The 24307-nt window shown below is 38.1% G+C and overlaps 1 protein-coding gene and 1 long non-coding RNA gene across 6 annotated transcripts in view; one reads left to right on the top strand and one right to left on the bottom strand.

Moving 5' to 3' along the window:
* wrap73 (WD repeat containing, antisense to TP73) overlaps positions 1-10802 on the top strand; it is a 70574-nt gene extending 59772 nt beyond the window's left edge. For 2 of the 4 annotated variants that reach the window (XM_062054439.1, XM_062054437.1), the window contains exons 5-13: positions 1601-1673; positions 2231-2334; positions 6471-6557; positions 6619-6753; positions 6844-6921; positions 7002-7107; positions 7200-7325; positions 7445-7636; positions 10400-10801. In XM_062054439.1, the coding sequence (XP_061910423.1) occupies positions 1601-1673; positions 2231-2334; positions 6471-6557; positions 6619-6753; positions 6844-6921; positions 7002-7107; positions 7200-7325; positions 7445-7636; positions 10400-10515 (1017 nt within the window). In that variant the 3' untranslated portion in view covers positions 10516-10801. Of the gene's footprint in view, positions 1-1600; positions 1674-2230; positions 2335-6470; positions 6558-6618; positions 6754-6843; positions 6922-7001; positions 7108-7199; positions 7326-7444; positions 7637-10399 lie in introns of all 4 variants that reach the window. The other 2 variants (XM_062054440.1, XM_062054438.1) reach the window with 2 other exon arrangements.
* The window catches only part of LOC133654243 (uncharacterized), a 149700-nt gene continuing 130877 nt past the window's right edge, over positions 5485-24307 (bottom strand). For both annotated transcript variants that reach the window (XR_009826861.1, XR_009826862.1), the window contains exon 5: positions 5485-6740. This is a non-coding gene — a long non-coding RNA (uncharacterized LOC133654243). The remainder of the gene's footprint in view (positions 6741-24307) is intronic.

Below are 24307 nucleotides of genomic sequence, written 5' to 3'. Positions count from 1 at the left end.
CTGCGGTACCTTACAACCGGAAGTGTTGCTAGAAAAGGTAGACTATTATTGACTGTGTTGTCACAGATAGTTCCGCCATGTTTGAGCAAGTCCATATTATCACAGCTAATCATTGTGATTGACCTGAAATTGATCACGATCAAATAATTGCCCTAACCTAGACGGAAAATTGTATAACTGCTTTATTGTTGGAGGGGGCTTGGTAAAAACAGCATTTAAATATATTCAGGTGATTTAAAAAATATTTTATAGAAAGTTTGCATGTTGGATTTGAGCCAAAGTATCATAAAACTGTACAAATATTAACTCCTATTTGCATTCTGTACATTTCTTTCCATCCCTCCTGTCTCTTCCATGTTAATCCTTGTTACCTGCTGGGGGGTGTCAGACTGCAACCCAGGACGTCATTGAGCATGTAATGGCTTTTAGATTGTCTGGTTTGGATTAGCATTCTTGGTACTGCTGTAGTCGCACCAGCTTCTAACTCCGCTGACCTAAAGTGCAGACGTAGGCATGACAATGGTAAACCCATTCCTACTGTATGAGTGGGCTCGAAGAGGCACCTTCTTAGATAGAATCATGAGTTGCAACAAGAGAAATAGGCTATATTGGTTTGCGATGCGGAATTTCTGCAGTCTAATCCCTTGATGACAGATTAGACTATATGGCAGCTAATACACTTGCCCAGGCGCAAATGAAGAATGGTTGCAGACATACGTTATTCCATGTTACTACTATGAACTCTGCTCTTTAAGTAATCGTGTAATCATTTTGCCTACTAGTTATTATCTAGCAGAGATAAAGGAATGTTCCATAATTATGTCTTTTTGCAGAGGATACTTTAATTGATTGTCAAACCTGACACTATTTTGGCTTACTCTCACAGGTTGCGTCAAGATTAATCTTAATATTGTATGAGGTGGATTGAAATCCACCTCATACAGTATTGAAATGTTTGATGTATGTTTCAATGGCACCATGACTGAGGGGATGTCCAGAAAGTGTGCAGTGTGGTGTTATTACAGTGTCTGCACAGCTGGAAGTCTTGAACACACAGCGTGGAAATTTTAGGCCACTTAGGCAGGCAGACGATTGCTCAGTTCAAATGTCCCTTTCGACACTGCGATGATAGGTTCAAACATTCCCAAATGGAAAAGGCCCGACAGGTTTATTTGCATTGCACCAATTATGTCAGACTGTCTGGAGGCCAGACCTAGATATTCTTTTAGTGTTTATACAGGAATTATACAGGATGACTTTTATATTTTAATGTACATGTAAATTGTGCTATTTTCTGCTTTTCATGCCATTTTATATAAATAAATATCTCTTGACCATCTTGCTCACAATTTCACTCTCAATATAAAATGTGTAATATGTAAATATTACTAACCGTATTAAAAAGAGTGATGGCAATGTGTTAATGTTGTAATTTAAAGTGACAGCACTCTTTCAGCTATAAGGTCAAATTAAACTCTACCTTACTGTATGGCATTGTCCTTTGTTTGTGTTTGCCAATTATATCAAAAATCTGCTTGAAATGTTGATGGATTCATCATCCACAGTTGTAACTTTTCTCTCTCCTATGCTGCTTTGACAGCTGAGAATCACTGTGTGGTCCCTGTGCACCAAAGCTGTGTCTTACATCAAGTATCCCAAAGCGTGTTACAAAGGTAAGTCTGACAACCATATTGCTATTAAGAATTGCTTGTGGTTTTTGAGGGTCTGTGTATTACCACAAGCACCCGAGGACAAGGTCAACAGCAAGTATGTCCATTAAGCACATGTTGTCCTTTCCCTTATGGCCAGTCCCAGACACTGTATACGAACTGTAGCTCTATGCAAACAGCTGTGCCCCTGTAACTACATGGTGCATGCTCTTCATAACAGTCCTGTCAGCAGCTTGAGTAAAAATGATTGTTTGCTTCTCGCCCCATTTTTTTTTTTTTATACTCGACTGTGGCCTTGCATGACATGTACATCCCCTTTTCTGCCATAAATGACAAGTCTCTGTTGGTTAAATTCCAATCTAAATGTCACGCCACCTGACTAAATACCTAGGAATTCACACATTACATTTTCAGAAAGTATACACAACATAGTGAAACACACCCTTAAAGTTGTTGTTTAAATGTGTTATTGTCATCTCAATCCCACTTGTGTTGGTTTTCAATTTAACATTGTGTTGGCTTCAGAATGATAGGTTTCTTATATTGATTTTCATCCACAGGTATTGATTTCAGCAGAGATGGCTGCTACATGGCATTGGCAGAACGCCGTGACTGCAAAGACTATATTTGTGTATTTGTGTGTGATGACTGGCACTTATTAAGGGTAAGTACAAAACAATGTTTGTTTCATAACCATCATACCTGGACATTTTAGTAAAAGTTTGTACACGTTGCACACAATATGAAGCGCTGTAAAGTACTGTATATCAAACAAACATAACAAGGGGGTGATGGATCATCTGTTCTAATTTTCAGCCGCCATGCCGACACGCAACCAACCACACAGTGTCTTTAGCCCTCTAGTGCACTCAGTGTGAAATCATAGAACTCATAACAGCCAAGTCGCTATAATATTTAAGGATAAAACATAAATCCACTTAACCTTGTTAATATTCTTGGTGTGCATCGGAAAGGGTGTGGGGGGTTGCGTCTGCAACGATGTGGGTACTTATGTTTAAAACTACACATCCATTGTCCACTGATTTTTTTGGACTCATATTGAGCTAACAAAACAAGACACATTCTGTAAAAAGGCTATTAAAAAAAACGGATTAGCAACGAGCAAAGTAACCAACGTCTGCAACACGCAACTGAAAGCCAATGAGATGGATCAGCTCACCCACAATGACTGTGCTGCTGGGCACAGACTGGGTGTAAGAAACGTTTGGAAACTGAGACCAGGTTCATACACTTTGGCATATTTGTATTTGTTCTGTGGTTCATAAATCGAAAAGTTTGTACTGTGAGGGGTTGGTAAATAGAGGTTGCACTGTATTCATAAACTTTTCACCTTTTAAAAGGGGAAGTGCACTTTTTGGGGAATTTTGCTTATGGTTCACAATCATTACGAAAGACATGACGATGGATGTTATATATATATATATATATATATTTTTTTTGCATTCTAAATATTAAATAAATGCGATCATAAGTCCGCTTACAATGGAGCCTATGGGAGCTGTGCAATTCCACCTACAAAACTCTTACAAACATCCAAACACCTTCATTGAGGTTTTATAGACATGATGTAAGTATATACACTACCGTTCAAAAGTTTGGGGTCACCCAAACAATTTTGTGAAATAGCCTTCATTTCTAAGAACAAGAATAGACTGTCGAGTTTCAGATGAAAGTTCTCTTTTTCTGGCCATTTTGAGCGTTTAATTGACCCAACAAATGTGATGCTCCAGAAACTCAATCTGCTCAAAGGAAGGTCAGTTTTGTAGCTTCTGTAACGAGCTAAACTGTTTTCAGATGTGTGAACATGATTGCACAAGGGTTTTCTAATCATCAATTAGCCTCTTTTGCCAATGAGCAAACACATTGTACCATTAGAACACTGGAGTGATAGTTGCTGGAAATGGTCCTCTATACACCTATGTAGATATTACACCAAAAACCAGACATTTGCAGCTAGAATACTCATTTACCACATTATCAATGTATAAAGTGTATTTCTTTAAAGTTAAGACTAGTTTAAAGTTATCTTCATTGAAAAGTACATGGGGACGGCGTGGCGAAGTTGGTAGAGTGGCCGTGCCAGCAATCGGAGGGTTGCTGGTTACTGGGGTTCAATCCCCACCTTGTACCATCCTAGTCACGTCCGTTGTGTCCTTGGGCAAGACACTTCACCCTTGCTCCTGATGGTTGCTGGTTAGCGCCTTGCATGGCAGCTCCCGCCATCAGTGTGTGAATGTGTGTGTGAATGGGTGAATGTGGAAATACTGTCAAAGCGCTTTGAGTACCTTGAAGGTAGAAAAGCGCTATACAAGTATAACCCATTTATCATTGAAAAGTACAGTGCTTTTCCTTCAAAAATAAGGACATTTCAATGTGACCCCAAACTTTTGAACGGTAGCGTATGTAATGTAGTAACAGGCACACTTATAATAGCATCAAATATTTACGTATTGTGCTCATTTTAAGCATACGCGACGGATTAATTTAAAACACGCATCACAACGTTTGCTTTTTTTTTCATCCCTGATTATTATTCACTGCAGCCTTTAAGAGAACCAACAAACACAATAAAACATCACTTACCCGTGCAAGGGTCTGCTGTCATTAGGATGCCGACTGCTGGGATGTTCATATATTCCCATTTAGGTGAATAATGTCTCATAATCCTCACGAAGAAACAGGTTGAGTGGGGGGGACCAAGCGTCTTTTCGTGTCGTTCTGGCCCTTTTCGGGTCCTAAATGGCTGTCAAAGTGTACCAACTTGTCGGAATACCTACTCAGACTTCTTCTGTCCTGGTGAGATGCATGATGTATGACAGGGGTGGGCAATTAATTTTTACCGGGGGCCGCATGAAATAAAATTGTTGAAATACCCTTTTTAGAGCAAATATCTACCCATATAATTTATATGTGTATATATATGTATATATATATATATACATATATATATATATATATATATATATATATATATATATATATATATATATATATATATATATGTATATATATATATATATACATATATACATATATATACACATATACATATATATACACATATAAATTATATGGGTAGATATTTGCTCTAAAAAGGGTATTTCAACAAGTAAACAGTACAGTAGGTAGTTGATGTTGATATATGTAATGCACATAAGGGTATTCTAGTCAGATGCGCGTGTGTAAATATGCGATGTGTAAATATCAAAATATTACGTACGTCGAATCACTTTTTGTCAGGCAATATTACATTTAATGACAATTTTACATAAATGAAAACATCCAAACACGTTGTACATATTTATTATTTGCAGGAAGAAATAACAGTTACAATTGTGTGTGTATCTTCCAAGCAAGAAAGAAGTTTGATCACATCAACATCGGATTAACTGACACACTCCGCTTCGCTGCAGGTCCGCAAGCCACGCCCACCCCCCACAGCCACAGAAGAGGAAAACTGTCCTTTCCCGGGCATGATAAAGTCTTAAATAATGTCAAACACGTAGCGTTACAATAACCAGGAAGATAAAGTGTTTGTCTCACACCTACTAATCAAGCGTTCACATTTTGCCACAACACACATGGGGGAAAGTCCTGTCCTAAACTGCCATTTTAACACACACCAAACCATCAGCACGCATCCAATGCTTTCTCGTGGCCACGAGAAACTTTTTATAAAAATAAAAATGTTTTTATTTTTTTATTTTTATAAAAAGTATCTCGTGGCCACGAGATACTTTCTCGTGGCCACGAGATACATGTCTCGTGGCCACGAGATACATGTCTAAAAAAATAAATTCCCATGTCCCTTTAGGGCAGGGATGTCAAACATGCGGCCCGTGGGCCGGATCAGGCCCTCGAACAGGTTCAATCCGGCCCGCGAGATGAGTCAGTGTAAAATTGAGCTGCATTTTAAAATTAAATAAACTGTTTTTCTAAATGTGTCCACTGGATGTCGCAATAGCAATTCTGTTAGGCAAGCAAATTGTTTATATTGGGGCGAGCAAGTATACCAAGCAAGAGGTACACAGTAGCGGGGCTGGGACTCCTCCCCCCTGACCCAACGTAAAACACACAGGAGTAAAATAAACAATTGGTAACCCCACTTAAAATGCTGCATGAGACACATTGATATGGTTCTGTGAAAATTAGTTTCTTCTGTGAAAATTCAAAGAAAGTGAACAGTGGAAAGACAAATGAGGTAGTTGATACATAGAGGAGTTTTTATTTATGCTTTCTTATGTTTTTTGTTCAATCCTACATGGGCTGTGACTTAAAGTTGAATTGCTTTGTAGATACACTGAGATTAAGTCTAAATTCAATGTGTTCTTCATGGAGTTTTTGAAACTGTACCATTTTTTTCCGCAGATTTTTCAACTAACTTGAATTGTTTTGTCAAGAGGATCATATGTGATATGTCCTTTTTTCAGAATGTGCTTGTTCTATTTTAGGCCAAAGTAAAACCAAGAAAACAATCTGAAGTTGCCGTAGTTGTATTTTAAAGTTATTATGCCATGATTTTACCAGTCCGGCCCACATAGGAATAGATGGTTCTCCATGCGGCCCCTGAGCTAAAATGAGTTTGACACCCCTGCTTTAGGGGCTCCGTAGGACAGGACAAAAAACATTTTTTATTTAGATTTTTTATTTGTCGCGGACGTAATTCTTTCGTGGCGGGCCGCCACAAATAAATGAATGTGTGGGAAACACTGCGATGGAATGTGAGGATTCTTGTCCTTAGCATTTTGGAACAGCTTAATTACTTTCATTTACTTGCAGCATTTTGAAACTGAGACACAAGATCTCGCAGGGTTAGAGTGGTCTCCCAACGGCTGCGTCCTGGCTGTGTGGGACAGCTGTCTGGAGGTAAGTCCTCATGACTTACCAACCCAAACTTTTACACTTCATGCGTGTTTCCTCCGTGCAGTACAAGGTGTTGCTATATTCTCTGGACGGCCGCTTGCTGTCAACTTTCAGCGCCTATGAGTGGTCGCTGGGTGTGAAGGCTGTGGCCTGGAGCCCCAGCAGTCAGTTCCTGGCCATTGGAAGCTATGATGAAAAAGTATGGGCTGTCATTTAGAAAAATCACATCTAACAAAGTCAGGCATAATTCTTGTACAGTTATCAATCAATGTTGACACCCTCTCTGCAGGTACGCATCCTTAACCACATCACATGGAAGAAGATTGCCCTGTTTGAACACCCAGCAACCATCAACAACAATAAAGTGGTGAGTATTTTGTATTTTATCTTGATTCATACACTTTATTCAAGTTGAATAATTTGCTACTTAGCTTGTTGTCTTTCTAGGTTGTCTATAAGGAAGTGGAGAAAAGGGTGTCAGCTGTTGGCCCTGAAGACCTGTCTCTACACAACATAACAATGGGCTCAAGCCTCCTTAGCACTCAGAGCAAATGTATGTTCTTCTTGCTTTGGTTTCAAGGACTGTTGGCTGAGGTCAAGTAAAACACATTTTCTAATTACCAGCTCTCTTGTTGCCCCCTCCAGATGAGATCCATCCGCCCCCAGTTCAAATGCCTGTGGTCAGACCAGACCCAGACAGAGCCAACCCCAAGATTGGTGTCTCGACACTGGCCTTCAGCTCAGATAGTCGCTACCTAGCCACCAAAAATGGTCAGGCATTATATTATGTTCCCCTTATGTTGGCCTCTAGTATTTAATTACTAGCACTGGGCATTTCTCACCCCGAAAAGGACACCACTTTCATGATACCTGTTTTTCTTTCACCACAGATAACATGTCCAGTGCAGTCTGGGTGTGGGACATGCAAAAGATGAGCCTTGTGGCTGTGCTGGAGCAGATGTCTGCCGTGCGGTGCTTCCAGTGGGATCCAAGACGCTCACGGTTGGCGTTATGCACCGGCAATGCAAAAGTTTATCTGTGGACCCCAGCAGGCTGCGTTTCTGTCCAAGTCCCTGATGAAGGTAAAATGCTATACATGCAGCTCTATAACTAAATAGAGAGACACATCCTGCTGCTAAGATGGAGTTACTTTGAAATAAATTAATAGAGCTATACCACTTAGTACATCATAGCAATTCTGCAATCACGCCCCATAAAAGCTAAGTGCAGGATAGCAAATACCTCAAAGTAATCTGATTGGATGCTTGGCAGATAATGATACATAAAATAAAAGGTATAAAAGTAAAATATACAGTGGAACCTCGATTTACAAACCCTCATTACATTAATTTTTCAATTTATGAACCACAGCCTAAATAAAAATGGGGTACGCACATTGTCTCCCTGTACGAACATTTCATTTCATTGTGTGTCTCGCAGCGCAGCTATTTTGTGCCCGGCAGCACACCCATTATGGGCGGGCTAATCGATCTCTGGCGCTCGTGCTGTCGTTAACTATTCTGCTAGTTGTGTGCTTTATAAGTGGGTTTTTTAGCCTTTATAAAGCATTGTCCTAGTTGTTCAAGCTTAGTAAGAGTTTAAAGAAAGCAATGGACAAGCAAAGTGTGGTTTGAAATATTTAAGAAGTATCCAGAGCGTCGACACTACCTTGTCTCCCTCTCTTCCTTTGCAATTAAAGAAGATTAATCGACAAAGTAAAATGTTTTTTTTAATATTTCTAATTATTGTAGCGACCTGGCTGTGTGAAAGTTAAGAAGTTCTGTGATTTCAAACAGAGTGCACCACAGGACTAGTGACAATGTGTGTGCTTGTCAGCAGGGTGGGACCATTCAGGTAGTTGTATTTTTGGCTTTGTCATTAAATAGAAAGTTGAGCCATAACCCTGTTATGTTTGTTTGATATACTGTATTGTATTCAAAGTAGGGCTGGACGATTATGACAAAAATATTAATCACTATTATTTTGATTGATATTGTAATCATGATTAATTACACGGTTATTCATTATTTTGAAAACATGAGTATTTATTGTATGACCAAAACCCAATTTTAAATATAGTTAAAAAAAACTGAATGTAAATTCCTAACAAATAAACCATAACAAGTAAAATAATAATAATAGCAATAACAATACATTTTTTTGTTTTATTTGTTTTTAATTCAGTTTTTTTAATTTGTACCTTTTACACTTATCTTATTTCAGTACCAATTTTTGTGTAAAATAAAATGTAATAAAATGTTTGTTAATTACATGTAAAATCCCCACGTTTATTGGTGTATTTCATCTTTGGACAATTGTAACCAGTATTTTAGGTCATAGCAGTATAATTTTTTAAATGTGCTTTGAGTGCATTATGTCTGTGCAAGGTACTATGTTGAAAGCTTTGTCATGTTAGTTAGCGCAGTCAGACCGGATGTGGTGCATCACGCTATTATTGTGAAGGGATAAGTGTGCTGTGCTGTTGTTCTAAGCTTGACAAGCGAAAAAGGGTAACTCACTTGAGGCTGTGTAAAAATAAAAAGAGAGAGAGAGCGCTTCTCAAGTTGCAAACACTGTTCATACATTAATGTTATATCGATGATGACGTTTACAACAACACAAACAGATGAGATGTGTACGGATTGTTTTTGTTAGCCTTAGCTTCGTAGTTTTGTTGGTGTTTCAAGAGAACGTCTCGACATTGTTTAGTTCAGGAAGTGGGGTTAAGTATGTGTCGGGGATGAATGAGCGCTGCCTGACACATTATTTTCCCAAACAAATGTTTCTTCTCACAATGACAACATTTAATTTACATTTATGTCAATTTCCTTGATATTATTTTGCGTTCATCAGCGGATTCCGTATTATTGGCCAATTACCGTATTTTTCGGACTATAAGTCGCAGTTTTTTTTCATAGTTTGGCCAGGGGTGCGACTTATACTCAGGAGCGACTTATGTGTGAAATTATTAACACATTACCGTAAAATATCAAATATTATTTAGCTCATTCACGTAAGAGACTAGACGTATAAGATTTCATGGGACTTAGCGATTAGGAGTGACAGATTGTTTGGTAAACGTATAGCATGTTCTATATGTTATAGTTATTTGAATGACTCTTACCATAATATGTTACGTTAACATACCAGGCACGTTCTCAGTTGTTTATTTATGCCTCATATAACGTACACTTATTCAGCCTATTGTTCACTATTCTTTATTTATTTTAAATTGCCTTTCAAATGTCTATTCTTGGTGTTGGGTTTTATCAAATAAATTTCCCCAAAAAATGCGACTTATATGTTTTTTTCCTTCTTTATTATGCATTTTCGGCCGGTGCGACTTATACTCCGAAAAATACGGTATGTGACTCTGTCTGCAGTTACGTGAACGTGTTGAGGTTATTGATTAGGCATACTGGCGTTGTGTCAAATAAAAAGTAGTAACCATGCTGAGATCCCAAACTTTTAGTAGACATGCTCTTTTTTTCAGTCATTCGCTCCTCACCGTCACAAGCGCCGGAATTTGCATGAACATTGTGCGGCCCATTAATCTATTTTTTTTCCGATTATTATATTTTCATAATGGTGAGAAGACATAATCTACCGGTATATCGAAATTAAAATTCTATTAATTGTCCAGCCCTGGTTCAAAGTGTACTAACGGTTACTAAAATATGAACTTTTGTTGAGACTGGAATCTATTATTCATGTTTACATTGTTTTTTTATGGAAAAATTTAAGCGCCAATTAGGTCTGTAAATGGAGGTTCCGCTGTGTAGGTGTTTTCATGCAAATGTTTCCACGTATGCTTAGATTACACCAATTCTTGTTCTGTCCATCAGCAGGTGGTTTCCAGGTCCAGTCTCTGACATGGCACTGTGATGGCGATTTTCTCATCCTGCTTGGGAAGGAGCAGTTGCGTTTGTGCTACATGGACACTAGCCCTGAGGACAAGTGATGTCAGCCTATTTAGACATAAACAACAGACTGGTGGGAAGACTCACTGACAAAGAAAGACCCACCCGGGCAAGTTACTTGAAGTAAGTCACACTAAACATGACATTCCTTGGAGACTTTTGGACAAATAAGCTTTTTGCATCATCAAAAACATGCAAAATAACTACTTCGAAACACTGTGAAAATACTTATGTGACTGCGAAGACTTTGAGCTTTCACTTGCCTTTTATTTCTGAGTGTTTGTAATGTTTGTAAATTATTCTGAATAAAATTGATTTAAAATAAATAAGCCAAAGAGTGAAATACGTAACATCTTTAAATATTGAAGTGCAGTCCATTATCAATGGGACTGGTGGAGAATTGACCAATTTTTTTGCAGGCCATACTTTCATGATGATGTTATTCTATACGATTAAACTCATTGTCCTTTGGAGACATTAGTTGGGAAATTATATTATATATGGATTTATTCTGACCATAAAAATCATTTTTTTTCTGCATTTAAAATCTTTAAAGGCCTACTGAAAGCCACTTCTACCGACCACGCAGTCTGATAGTTTTTATATCAATGATGAAATCTTAACATTGCAACACATGCCAATACGGCCGGGTTAACTTAAAGTGCAATTTTAAATTTCCCGCGAAACTTCCGGTTGAAAACGTCTATGTATGATGACGTATGCGCGTGACGTCAATCGTTGAAACGCAAATATTCGGACACCATTGTATCCAATACAAAAAGCTCAGTTTTCATCGCAAAATTCCACAGTATTCTGGACATCTGTGTTGGTGAATATTTTGCAATTTGTTTAATGAACAATGGAGACTGCAAAGAAGAAAGCTGTAGGTGGGATCTGTGTATTAGCGGCTGGCTGCAGCAACACAACCAGGACGACTTTGACTTGGATAGCAGACGCGCTATCCGACGCTAGCCGCCAACCGCATCGATGATCGGGTGAAGTCCTTCGTCGCTCCGTCAATCGCTGGAACGCAGGTGAGCACGGGTGTTGATGAGCAGATGAGGGCTGGCTGGCGTAGGTGGATAGCTAATGTTTTTAGCATAGCTCTGTGAGGTCCCGTAGCTAAGTTAGCTTCAATGGCGTCGTTAGCAACAGCATTGTTAAGCTTCGCCAGGCTGGAAAGCATTAACCGTGTGGTTACATGTCCATGGTTTAATAGTATTGTTGATTTTCTGTCTATCCTTCCAGTCAGGGGTTTATTTCTTTTGTTTCTATCTGCAGTTAAGCCCAATGCTATCACGTTAGCTCCGTAGCTAAAGTGCTTCGCCGAAGTATTGTCGTGGAGATAAAAGTCACTTTGAATGTCCTTTTCGCGTTCTCGACTCTCATTTTCAAGAGGATATAGTATCCGAGGTGGTTTAAAATACAAATCTGTGATCCACAATAGAAAAAGGAGAAAGTGTGGAATCCAATGAACCCTTGTACCTAAGTTACGGTCAGAGCGAAAAAAGATACGTCCTGCACTGCACTCTAGTCCTTCACTCTTACGTTCGTCATCCACAAATCTTTCATCCTCGCTCAAATTAATGGGGTAATCGTCGAGAAATTCCGTTTTTTGGAATTTTTACGACAGGGTCCCCCCTTACGACATTTTAGCAAAAAATGTTTTTCGTAAAAAATGCATTTTCTTACATTTACGGGTTTAGTCGGGACTCCTGATGACGTTTTGAGACATCTCCTACAACTACAGCACCAGAATTGTGCTGCTGAAGCAAGTCTGTTGTTTTTTTTTTTTTTTTTTAAAGTTTTCCCAAAAAACCCATTTTATGCCATTTTTAGGTTTTGTAGGGACTCCTGATGACGTTTTTAGACATCTCCTACAACTACAGCACCAGAATTGTGCTGCTGAAGCAAGTCCGTTTTTTGGAATTTTTACGACAGGGTCCCCCCTTACGACATTTTAGCAAAAAATGTTTTTCGTAAAATATGCATTTTTTTACATTTTCTTACATTTACGGGTTTAGTCGGGACTCCTGATGACGTTTTGAGACTTCTCCTACAACTACAGCACCAGAATTGTGCTGCTGAAACAAGACCGTTTTTAAAAAAAAATTTTTGTAAAAAAAAAGTTTTCCCAAAAAAAGCATTTATGCCATTTTTAGGTTTTGTAGGGACTCCTGATGACGTTTTGAGACATCTCCTACAACCACAGCACCAGAATTGTGCTGCTGAAGCAAGTCCGTTTTTTGGAATTTTTACGACAGGGTCCCCCCTTACGACATTTTAGCAAAAAATGTTTTTCGTAAAATATGCATTTTTTTACATTTTCTTACATTTACGGGTTTAGTCGGGACTCCTGATGACGTTTTGAGACATCTCCTACAACTACAGCACCAGAATTGGGCTGCTAAAGCAAGTCTGTTTTTTGAATTTTTTTTTGTGAAAAAAAGTTTTCCAAAAAAAAGCATTTCATGCCATTTTTAGGTTTTGTAGGGACTCCTGATGACCTTTTGAGACATCTCCTACAACTACAGCACCAGAATTGTGCTGCTGAAGCAAGTCCGTTTTTTTGAGTTTTTACGACAGGGTCCCCCCTTACGACATTTTAGCAAAAAATGTTTTTCGTAAAATATGCATTTTTTTACATTTTCTTACATTTACGGGTTTAGTCGGGACTCCTGATGACGTTTTGAGACATCTCCTACAACTACAGCACCAGAATTGGGCTGCTGAAGCAAGTCTGTTTTTTGAATTTTTTTTTGTGAAAAAAAGTTTTCCAAAAAAAAGCATTTCATGCCATTTTTAGGTTTTGTAGGGACTCCTGATGACGTTTTGAGACATCTCCTACAACAACAGCACCAGAATTGTGCTGCTGAAGCAAGTCCGTTTTTTTGAATTTTTACGACAGGGTCCCCCCTTACGACATTTTAGCAAAAAATGTTTCGCGTAAAAAATGCATTTTCTTACATTTTCTTATATTTACGGGTTTAGTCGGGACTCCTGATGACGTTTTGAAACGTCTCCTACAACTACAGCACCAGAATTGTGCTGCTGAAGCAAGTCCGTCTTTTGGAGTTTTTACGACAGGGTCCCCCCTTACGACATTTTAGCAAAAAATGTTTTTCGTAAAATATGCATTTTTTTACATTTTCTTACATTTACGGGTTTAGTCGGGACTCCTGATGACGTTTTGAGACATCTCCTACAACTACAGCACCAGAATTGTGCTGCTGAAGCAAGTCCGTTTTTTGGAGTTTTTACGACAGGGTCCCCCCTTACGACATTTTAGCAAAAAATGTTTTTCGTAAAATATGCATTTTTTTACATTTTCTTACATTTACGGGTTTAGTCGGGACTCCTGATGACGTTTTGAGACATCTCCTACAACTACAGCACCAGAATTGTGCTGCTGAAGCAAGTCTGTTTTTTTAATTTTTTTTTGTGAAAAAAAGTTTTCCAAAAAAAAGCATTTCATGCCATTTTTAGGTTTTGTAGGGACTCCTGATGACGTTTTGAGACATCTCCTACAACAACAGCACCAGAATTGTGCTGCTGAAGCAAGTCCGTTTTTTTTAATTTTTACGACAGGGTCCCCCCTTACAACATTTTAGCAAAAAATGTTTCGCGTAAAAAATGCATTTTCTTACATTTTCTTATATTTACGGATTTAGTCGGGACTCCTGATGACGTTTTGAGACATCTCCTACAACTACAGCACCAGAATTGGGCTGCTGAAGCAAGTCTGTTTTTTGAATTTTTTTTTGTGAAAAAAAGTTTTCCAAAAAAAAGCATTTCATGCCATTTTTAGGTTTTGTAGGGACTCCTGATGACCTTTTGAGACATCTCCTACAACTACAGCACCAGAATTGTGCTGCTGAAGCAAGTCCGTTTTTTTGAGTTTTTACGACAGGGTCCCCCCTTACGACATTTTAGCAAAAAATGTTTCGCGTAAAAAATGCATTTTCTTACATTTTCTTACATTTACGGGTTTAGTCGGGACTCCTGATGACGTTTTGAGACATCTCCTACAACTACAGCACCAGAATTGTGCTGCTGAAACAAGACCATTTTTTAAATTTTTTTTTGTAAAAAAAAAGTTTTCCCAAAAAAAGCATTTATGCCATTTTTAGGTTTTGTAGGGACTCCTGATGACGTTTTGAGACATCCCCTACAACTACAGCACCAGAATTGTGCTGCTGAAGCAAGTCCGTTTTTTGGAATTTTTACGACAGGGTCCCCCCTTACGACATTTTAGCAAAAAATGTTTAGCGTAAAAAATGCATTTTCTTACATTTTCTTATATTTACGGGTTTAGTCGGGACTCCTGATGACGTTTTGAGACTTCTCCTACAACTACAGCACCAGAATTGTGCTGCTGAAGCAAGTCCGTCTTTTGGAGTTTTTACGACAGGGTCCCCCCTTACGACATTTTAGCAAAAAATGTTTTTCGTAAAATATGCATTTTTTTACATTTTCTTACATTTACGGGTTTAGTCGGGACTCCTGATGACGTTTTGAGACATCTCCTACAACTACAGCACCAGAATTGTACTGCTGAAGCAAGTCCGTTTTTTTGAATTTTTACGACAGGGTCCCCCCTTACGACATTTTAGCAAAAAATGTTTCGCGTAAAAAATGCATTTTCTTACATTTTCTTACATTTACGGGTTTAGTCGGGACTCCTGATGACGTTTTGAGACATCTCCTACAACTACAGCACCAGAATTGTGCTGCTGAAGCAAGTCTGTTTTTTGAATTTTTTTTTGTGAAAAAAAGTTTTCCAAAAAAAAGCATTTCATGCCATTTTTAGGTTTTGTAGGGACTCCTGATGACGTTTTGAGACATCTCCTACAACAACAGCACCAGAATTGTGCTGCTGAAGCAAGTCCGTTTTTTGGAATTTTTACGACAGGGTCCCCCCTTACGACATTTTAGCAAAAAATGTTTTTCGTAAAATATGCATTTTTTTACATTTTCTTACATTTACGGGTTTAGTCGGGACTCCTGATGACGTTTTGAGACATCTCCTACAACTACAGCACCAGAATTGGGCTGCTAAAGCAAGTCTGTTTTTTGAATTTTTTTTTGTGAAAAAAAGTTTTCCAAAAAAAAGCATTTCATGCCATTTTTAGGTTTTGTAGGGACTCCTGATGACCTTTTGAGACATCTCCTACAACTACAGCACCAGAATTGTGCTGCTGAAGCAAGTCCGTTTTTTTGAGTTTTTACGACAGGGTCCCCCCTTACGACATTTTAGCAAAAAATGTTTTTCGTAAAATATGCATTTTTTTACATTTTCTTACATTTACGGGTTTAGTCGGGACTCCTGATGACGTTTTGAGACATCTCCTACAACTACAGCACCAGAATTGGGCTGCTGAAGCAAGTCTGTTTTTTGAATTTTTTTTTGTGAAAAAAAGTTTTCCAAAAAAAAGCATTTCATGCCATTTTTAGGTTTTGTAGGGACTCCTGATGACGTTTTGAGACATCTCCTACAACAACAGCACCAGAATTGTGCTGCTGAAGCAAGTCCGTTTTTTTGAATTTTTACGACAGGGTCCCCCCTTACGACATTTTAGCAAAAAATGTTTCGCGTAAAAAATGCATTTTCTTACATTTTCTTATATTTACGGGTTTAGTCGGGACTCCTGATGACGTTTTGAAACGTCTCCTACAACTACAGCACCAGAATTGTGCTGCTGAAGCAAGTCCGTCTTTTGGAGTTTTTACGACAGGGTCCCCCCTTACGACATTTTAGCAAAAAATGTTTTTCGTAAAATATGCATTTTTTTACATTTTCTTACATTTACGGGTTTAGTCGGGACTCCTGATGACGTTTTGAGACATCTCCTACAACTACAGCACCAGAATTGTGCTGCTGAAGCAAGTCCGTTTTTTGGAGTTTTTACGACAGGGTCCCCCCTTACGACATTTTAGCAAAAAATGTTTTTCGTAAAATATGCATTTTTTTACATTTTCTTACATTTACGGGTTTAGTCGGGACTCCTGATGACGTTTTGAGACAACTCCTACAACTACAGCACCAGAATTGTGCTGCTGAAGCAAGTCTGTTTTTTTAATTTTTTTTTGTGAAAAAAAGTTTTCCAAAAAAAAGCATTTCATGCCATTTTTAGGTTTTGTAGGGACTCCTGATGACGTTTTGAGACATCTCCTACAACAACAGCACCAGAATTGTGCTGCTGAAGCAAGTCCGTTTTTTTGAGTTTTTACGACAGGGTCCCCCCTTACGACATTTTAGCAAAAAATGTTTCGCGTAAAAAATGCATTTTCTTACATTTTCTTACATTTACGGGTTTAGTCGGGACTCCTGATGACGTTTTGAGACATCTCCTACAACTACAGCACCAGAATTGTGCTGCTGAAACAAGACCATTTTTTAAATTTTTTTTTGTAAAAAAAAAGTTTTCCCAAAAAAAGCATTTATGCCATTTTTAGGTTTTGTAGGGACTCCTGATGACGTTTTGAGACATCCCCTACAACTACAGCACCAGAATTGTGCTGCTGAAGCAAGTCCGTTTTTTGGAATTTTTACGACAGGGTCCCCCCTTACGACATTTTAGCAAAAAATGTTTAGCGTAAAAAATGCATTTTCTTACATTTTCTTATATTTACGGGTTTAGTCGGGACTCCTGATGACGTTTTGAGACTTCTCCTACAACTACAGCACCAGAATTGTGCTGCTGAAGCAAGTCCGTCTTTTGGAGTTTTTACGACAGGGTCCCCCCTTACGACATTTTAGCAAAAAATGTTTTTCGTAAAATATGCATTTTTTTACATTTTCTTACATTTACGGGTTTAGTCGGGACTCCTGATGACGTTTTGAGACATCTCCTACAACTACAGCACCAGAATTGTACTGCTGAAGCAAGTCCGTTTTTTTGAATTTTTACGACAGGGTCCCCCCTTACGACATTTTAGCAAAAAATGTTTCGCGTAAAAAATGCATTTTCTTACATTTTCTTACATTTACGGGTTTAGTCGGGACTCCTGATGACGTTTTGAGACATCTCCTACAACTACAGCACCAGAATTGTGCTGCTGAAGCAAGTCTGTTTTTTGAATTTTTTTTTGTGAAAAAAAGTTTTCCAAAAAAAAGCATTTCATGCCATTTTTAGGTTTTGTAGGGACTCCTGATGACGTTTTGAGACATCTCCTACAACAACAGCACCAGAATTGTGCTGCTGAAGCAAGTCCGTTTTTTTGAATTTTTACGACAGGGTCCCCCCTTACGACATTTTAGCAAAAAATGTTTCGCGTAAAAAATGCATTTTCTTACATTTTCTTATATTTACGGGTTTAGTCGGGACTCCTGATGACGTTTTGAGACTTCTCCTACAACTACAGCACCAGAATTGTGCTGCTGAAGCAAGTCCGTCTTTTGGAGTTTTTACGAAAGGGTCCCCCCTTACGACATTTTAGCAAAAAATGTTTTTTGTAAAATATGCATTTTTTTACATTTTCTTACATTTACGGGTTTAGTCGGGACTCCTGATGACGTTTTGAGACATCTCCTACAACTACAGCACCAGAATTGTGCTGCTGAAACAAGACCGTTTTTAAAAAAAAAAATTGTAAAAAAAAAGTTTTCCCAAAAAAAGCATTTATGCCATTTTTAGGTTTTGTAGGGACTCCTGATGACGTTTTGAGACATCTCCTACAACTACAGCACCAGAATTGTGCTGCTGAAGCAAGTCCGTTTTTTGGAATTTTTACGACAGGGTCCCCCCTTACGACATTTTAGCAAAAAATGTTTTTCGTAAAATATGCATTTTCTTACATTTTCTTACATTTACGGGTTTAGTCGGGACTCCTGATGACTTTTTGAGACATCTCCTACAACTACAGCACCAGAATTGTGCTGCTGAAGCAAGTCCGTTTTTTGGAGTTTTTACGACAGGGTCCCCCCTTACGACATTTTAGCAAAAAATGTTTTTCGTAAAATATGCATTTTTTTACATTTTCTTACATTTACGGGTTTAGTCGGGACTCCTGATGACGTTTTGAGACATCTCCTACAACTACAGCACCAGAATTGGGCTGCTGAAGCAAGTCTGTTTTTTGAATTTTTTTTTGTGAAACAAAGTTTTCCAAAAAAAAGCATTTCATGCCATTTTTAGGTTTTGTAGGGACTCCTGATGACCTTTTGAGACATCTCCTACAACTACAGCACCAGAATTGTGCTGCTGAAACAAGACCGTTTTTTAAATTTTTTTTTGTAAAAAAAAAGTTTTCCCAAAAAAAGCATTTATGCCAATTTTAGGTTTTGTAGGGACTCCTGATGACGTTTTGAGACATCTCCTACAACTACAGCACCAGAATTGTGCTGCTGAAGCAAGTCCGTTTTTTGGAATTTTTACGACAGGGTCCCCCCTTACGACATTTTAGCAAAAAATGTTTTTCGTAAAATATGCATTTTTTTACATTTTCTTACATTTACGGGTTTAGTCGGGACTCCTGATGACGTTTTGAGACATCTCCTACAACTACAGCACCAGAATTGTGCTGCTGAAGCAAGTCTGTTTTTTGAAAAATTTTTTTTGAAAAAAAGTTTTCCAAAAAAAAGCATTTCATGCCATTTTTAGGTTTTGTAGGGACTCCTGATGACGTTTTGAGACATCTCCTACAACTACAGCACCAGAATTGTGCTGCTGAAACAAGACCGTTATTTAAATTTTTTTTTGTAAAAAAAAAAGTTTTCCCAAAAAAAGCATTTATGCCATTTTTAGGTTTTGTAGGGACTCCTGATGACGTTTTGAGACATCTCCTACAACTACAGCACCAGAATTGTGCTGCTGAAGCAAGTCCGTTTTTTGGAATTTTTACGACAGGGTCCCCCCTTACGACATTTTAGCAAAAAATGTTTTTCGTAAAATATGCATTTTCTTACATTTTCTTACATTTACGGGTTTAGTCGGGACTCCTGATGACGTTTTGAGACATCTTCTACAACTACAGCACCAGAATTGTGCTGCTGAAGCAAGTCCGTTTTTTGGAGTTTTTACGACAGGGTCCCCCCTTACGACATTTTAGCAAAAAATGTTTTTCGTAAAATATGCATTTTTTTACATTTTCTTACATTTACGGGTTTAGTCGGGACTCCTGATGACGTTTTGAGACATCTCCTACAACTACAGCACCAGAATTGGGCTAATGAAGCAAGTCTGTTGTTTGAATTTTTTTTTGTGAAAAAAAGTTTTCCAAAAAAAAGCATTTCATGCCATTTTTAGGTTTTGTAGGGACTCCTGATGACGTTTTGAGACATCTCCTACAACAACAGCACCAGAATTGTGCTGCTGAAGCAAGTCCGTTTTTTTTAATTTTTACGACAGGGTCCCCCCTTACGACATTTTAGCAAAATGTTTTTTTGTAAAATATGCATTTTTTTACATTTTCTTACATTTACGGGTTTAGTCGGGACTCCTGATGACGTTTTGAGACATCTCCTACAACTACAGCACCAGAATTGTGCTGCTGAAGCAAGTCTGTTTTTTGAATTTTTTTTTGTGAAAAAAAGTTTTCAAAAAAAAACATTTCATGCCATTTTTAGGTTTTGTAGGGACTCCTGATGACGTTTTGAGACATCTCCTACAACTACAGCACCAGAATTGTGCTGCTGAAACAAGACCGTTTTTTAAAAATTTTTTTGTAAAAAAAAAGTTTTCCCAAAAAAAGCATTTATGCCATTTTTAGGTTTTGTAGGGACTCCTGATGACGTTTTGAGACATCTCCTACAACTACAGCACCAGAATTGTGCTGCTGAAGCAAGTCCGTTTTTTGGAATTTTTACGACAGGGTCCCCCCTTACGACATTTTAGCAAAAAATGTTTTTCGTAAAATATGCATTTTCTTACATTTTCTTACATTTACGGGTTTAGTCGGGACTCCTGATGACGTTTTGAGACATCTCCTACAACTACAGCACCAGAATTGTGCTGCTGAAGCAAGTCCGTTTTTTGGAGTTTTTACGACAGGGTCCCCCCTTACGACATTTTAGCAAAAAATGTTTTTCGTAAAATATGCATTTTTTTACATTTTCTTACATTTACGGGTTTAGTCGGGACTCCTGATGACGTTTTGAGACATCTCCTACAACTACAGCACCAGAATTGGGCTGCTGAAGCAAGTCTGTTTTTTGAATTTTTTTTTGTGAAAAAAAGTTTTCCAAAAAAAAGCATTTCATGCCATTTTTAGGTTTTGTAGGGACTCCTGATGACCTTTTGAGACATCTCCTACAATACAGCACCAGAATTGTGCTGCTGAAGCAAGTCCGTTTTTTTGAGTTTTTACGACAGGGTCCCCCCTTACGACATTTTAGCAAAAAATGTTTCGCGTAAAAAATGCATTTTCTTACATTTTCTTACATTTACGGGTTCAGTCGGGACTCCTGATGACGTTTTGAGACATCTCCTACAACTACAGCACCAGAATTGTGCTGCTGAAACAACACCGTTTTTTAAAATTTTTTTTGTAAAAAAAAAGTTTTCCCAAAAAAAGCATTTATGCCATTTTTAGGTTTTGTAGGGACTCCTGATGACGTTTTGAGACATCTCCTACAACTACAGCACCAGAATTGTGCTGCTGAAGCAAGTCCGTTTTTTGGAGTTTTTACGACAGGGTCCCCCCTTACGACATTTTAGCAAAAAATGTTTTTCGTAAAATATGCATTTTTTTTACATTTTCTTACATTTACGGGTTTAGTCGGGACTCCCGATAACGTTTTGAGACATCTCCTACAACTACAGCACCAGAATTGTGCTGCTGAAGCAAGCCTGTTTTTTGAATTTTTTTTTGTGAAAAAAAGTTTTCCAAAAAAAAGCATTTCATGCCATTTTTAGGTTTTGTAGGGACTCCTGATGACGTTTTGAGACATCTCCTACAACAACAGCACCAGAATTGTGCTGCTGAAGCAAGTCCGTTTTTTTGAATTTTTACGACAGGGTCCCCCCTTACGACATTTTAGCAAAAAATGTTTTTCGTAAAATATGCATTTTTTTACATTTTCTTACATTTACGGGTTTAGTCGGGACTCCTGATGACGTTTTGAGACATCTCCTACAACTACAGCACCAGAATTGGGCTGCTGAAGCAAGTCTGTTTTTTGAATTTTTTTTTGTGAAAAAAGTTTTCCAAAAAAAAGCATTTCATGCCATTTTTAGGTTTAGTCGGGACTCCTGATGACGTTTTGAGACATCTCCTACAACTACAGCACCAGAATTGTGCTGCTGAAGCAAGTCCGTTTTTTTGAGTTTTTACGACAGGGTCCCCCCTTACGACATTTTAGCAAAAAATGTTTCGCGTAAAAAATGCATTTTCTTACATTTACGGGTTTAGTCGGGACTCCTGATGACGTTTTGAGACATCTCCTACAACTACAGCACCAGAATTGTGCTGCTGAAACAAGACCGTTTTTTAAAAAATTTTTTGTAAAAAAAAAGTTTTCCCAAAAAAAGCATTTATGCCATTTTTAGGTTTTGTAGGGACTCCTGATGACGTTTTGAGACATCCCCTACAACTACAGCACCAGAATTGTGCTGCTGAAGCAAGTCCGTTTTTTGGAATTTTTACGACAGGGTCCCCCCTTACGACATTTTAGCAAAAAATGTTTTTCGTAAAATATGCATTTTTTTTACATTTTCTTACATTTACGGGTTTAGTCGGGACTCCTGATGACGTTTTGAGACATCTCCTACAACTACAGCACCAGAATTGGGCTGCTGAAGCAAGTCTGTTTTTTGAATTTTTTTTTGTGAAAAAAAGTTTTCCAAAAAAAAGCATTTCATGCCATTTTTAGGTTTTGTAGGGACTCCTGATGACGTTTTGAGACTTCTCCTACAACTACAGCACCAGAATTGTGCTGCTGAAGCAAGTCCGTCTTTTGGAGTTTTTACGACAGGGTCCCCCCTTACGACATTTTAGCAAAAAATGTTTTTCGTAAAATATGCATTTTTTACATTTTCTTACATTTACGGGTTTAGTCGGGACTCCTGATGACGTTTTGAGACATCTCCTACAACTACAGCACCAGAATTGGGCTGCTGAAGCAAGTCTGTTTTTTGAATTTTTTTTTGTGAAAAAAAGTTTTCCAAAAAAAAGCATTTCATGCCATTTTTAAGTTTTGTAGGGACTCCTGATGACCTTTTGAGACATCTCCTACAATACAGCACCAGAATTGTGCTGCTGAAGCAAGTCCGTTTTTTGGAATTTTTACGACAGGGTCCCCCCTTACGACATTTTAGCAAAAAATGTTTTTCGTAAAATATGCATTTTTTTACATTTTCTTACATTTACGGGTTTAGTCGGGACTCCTGATGACGTTTTGAGACTTCTCCTACAACTACAGCACCAGAATTGTGCTGCTGAAGCAAGTCCGTTTTTTGGAGTTTTTACGACAGGGTCCCCCCTTACGACATTTTAGCAAAAAATGTTTTTTGTAAAATATGCATTTTTTTTACATTTTCTTACATTTACGGGTTTAGTCGGGACTCCTGATGACGTTTTGAGACATCTCCTACAACTACAGCACCAGAATTGTGCTGCTGAAGCAAGTCCGTTTTTTGGAATTTTTACGACAGGGTCCCCCCTTACGACATTTTAGCAAAAAATGTTTTTCGTAAAATATGCATTTTTTTACATTTTCTTACATTTACGGGTTTAGTCGGGACTCCTGATGACGTTTTGAGACTTCTCCTACAACTACAGCACCAGAATTGTGCTGCTGAAGCAAGTCCGTTTTTTGGAGTTTTTACGACAGGGTCCCCCCTTACGACATTTTAGCAAAAAATGTTTTTTGTAAAATATGCATTTTTTTACATTTTCTTACATTTACGGGTTTAGTCGGGACTCCTGATGACGTTTTGAGACATCTCCTACAACTACAGCACCAGAATTGTGCTGCTGAAGCAAGTCCGTTTTTTGGAATTTTTACGACAGGGTCCCCCCTTACGACATTTTAGCAAAAAATGTTTTTCGTAAAATATGCATTTTTTTACATTTTCTTACATTTACGGGTTTAGTCGGGACTCCTGATGACGTTTTGAGACATCTCCTACAACTACAGCACCAGAATTGTGCTGCTGAAACAAGACCGTTTTTTAAATTTTTTTTTGTAAAAAAAAAGTTTTCCCAAAAAAAGCATTTATGCCATTTTTAGGTTTTGTAGGGACTCCTGATGACGTTTTGAGACTTCTCCTACAACTACAGCACCAGAATTGTGCTGCTGAAGCAAGTCCGTCTTTTGGAGTTTTTACGACAGGGTCCCCCCTTACGACATTTTAGCAAAAAATGTTTTTCGTAAAATATGCATTTTTTACATTTTCTTACATTTACGGGTTTAGTCGGGACTCCTGATGACGTTTTGAGACATCTCCTACAACTACAGCACCAGAATTGTGCTGCTGAAGCAAGTCCGTTTTTTGGAATTTTTACGACAGGGTCCCCCCTTACGACATTTTAGCAAAAAATGTTTTTCGTAAAATATGCATTTTTTTACATTTTCTTACATTTACGGGTTTAGTCGGGACTCCTGATGACGTTTTGAGACATCTCCTACAACTACAGCACCAGAATTGTGCTGCTGAAGCAAGTCTGTTTTTTGAATTTTTTTTTTTGAAAAAAAGTTTTCCAAAAAAAAGCATTTCATGCCATTTTTAGGTTTTGTAGGGACTCCTGATGACGTTTTGAGACATCTCCTACAACTACAGCACCAGAATTGGGCTGCTGAAACAAGACCGTTATTTAAATTTTTTTTTGTAAAAAAAAAAGTTTTCCCAGAAAAAGCATTTATGCCATTTTTAGGTTTTGTAGGGACTCCTG

Source organism: Entelurus aequoreus, linkage group LG07 (genome assembly GCF_033978785.1).
Source record: "Entelurus aequoreus isolate RoL-2023_Sb linkage group LG07, RoL_Eaeq_v1.1, whole genome shotgun sequence".
In the NCBI taxonomy this organism is placed as follows: domain Eukaryota; kingdom Metazoa; phylum Chordata; class Actinopteri; order Syngnathiformes; family Syngnathidae; genus Entelurus; species Entelurus aequoreus.
The sequence above is the reverse complement of the archived record's forward strand: the minus strand, read 5'-3'. Positions and strand labels throughout refer to the sequence as shown.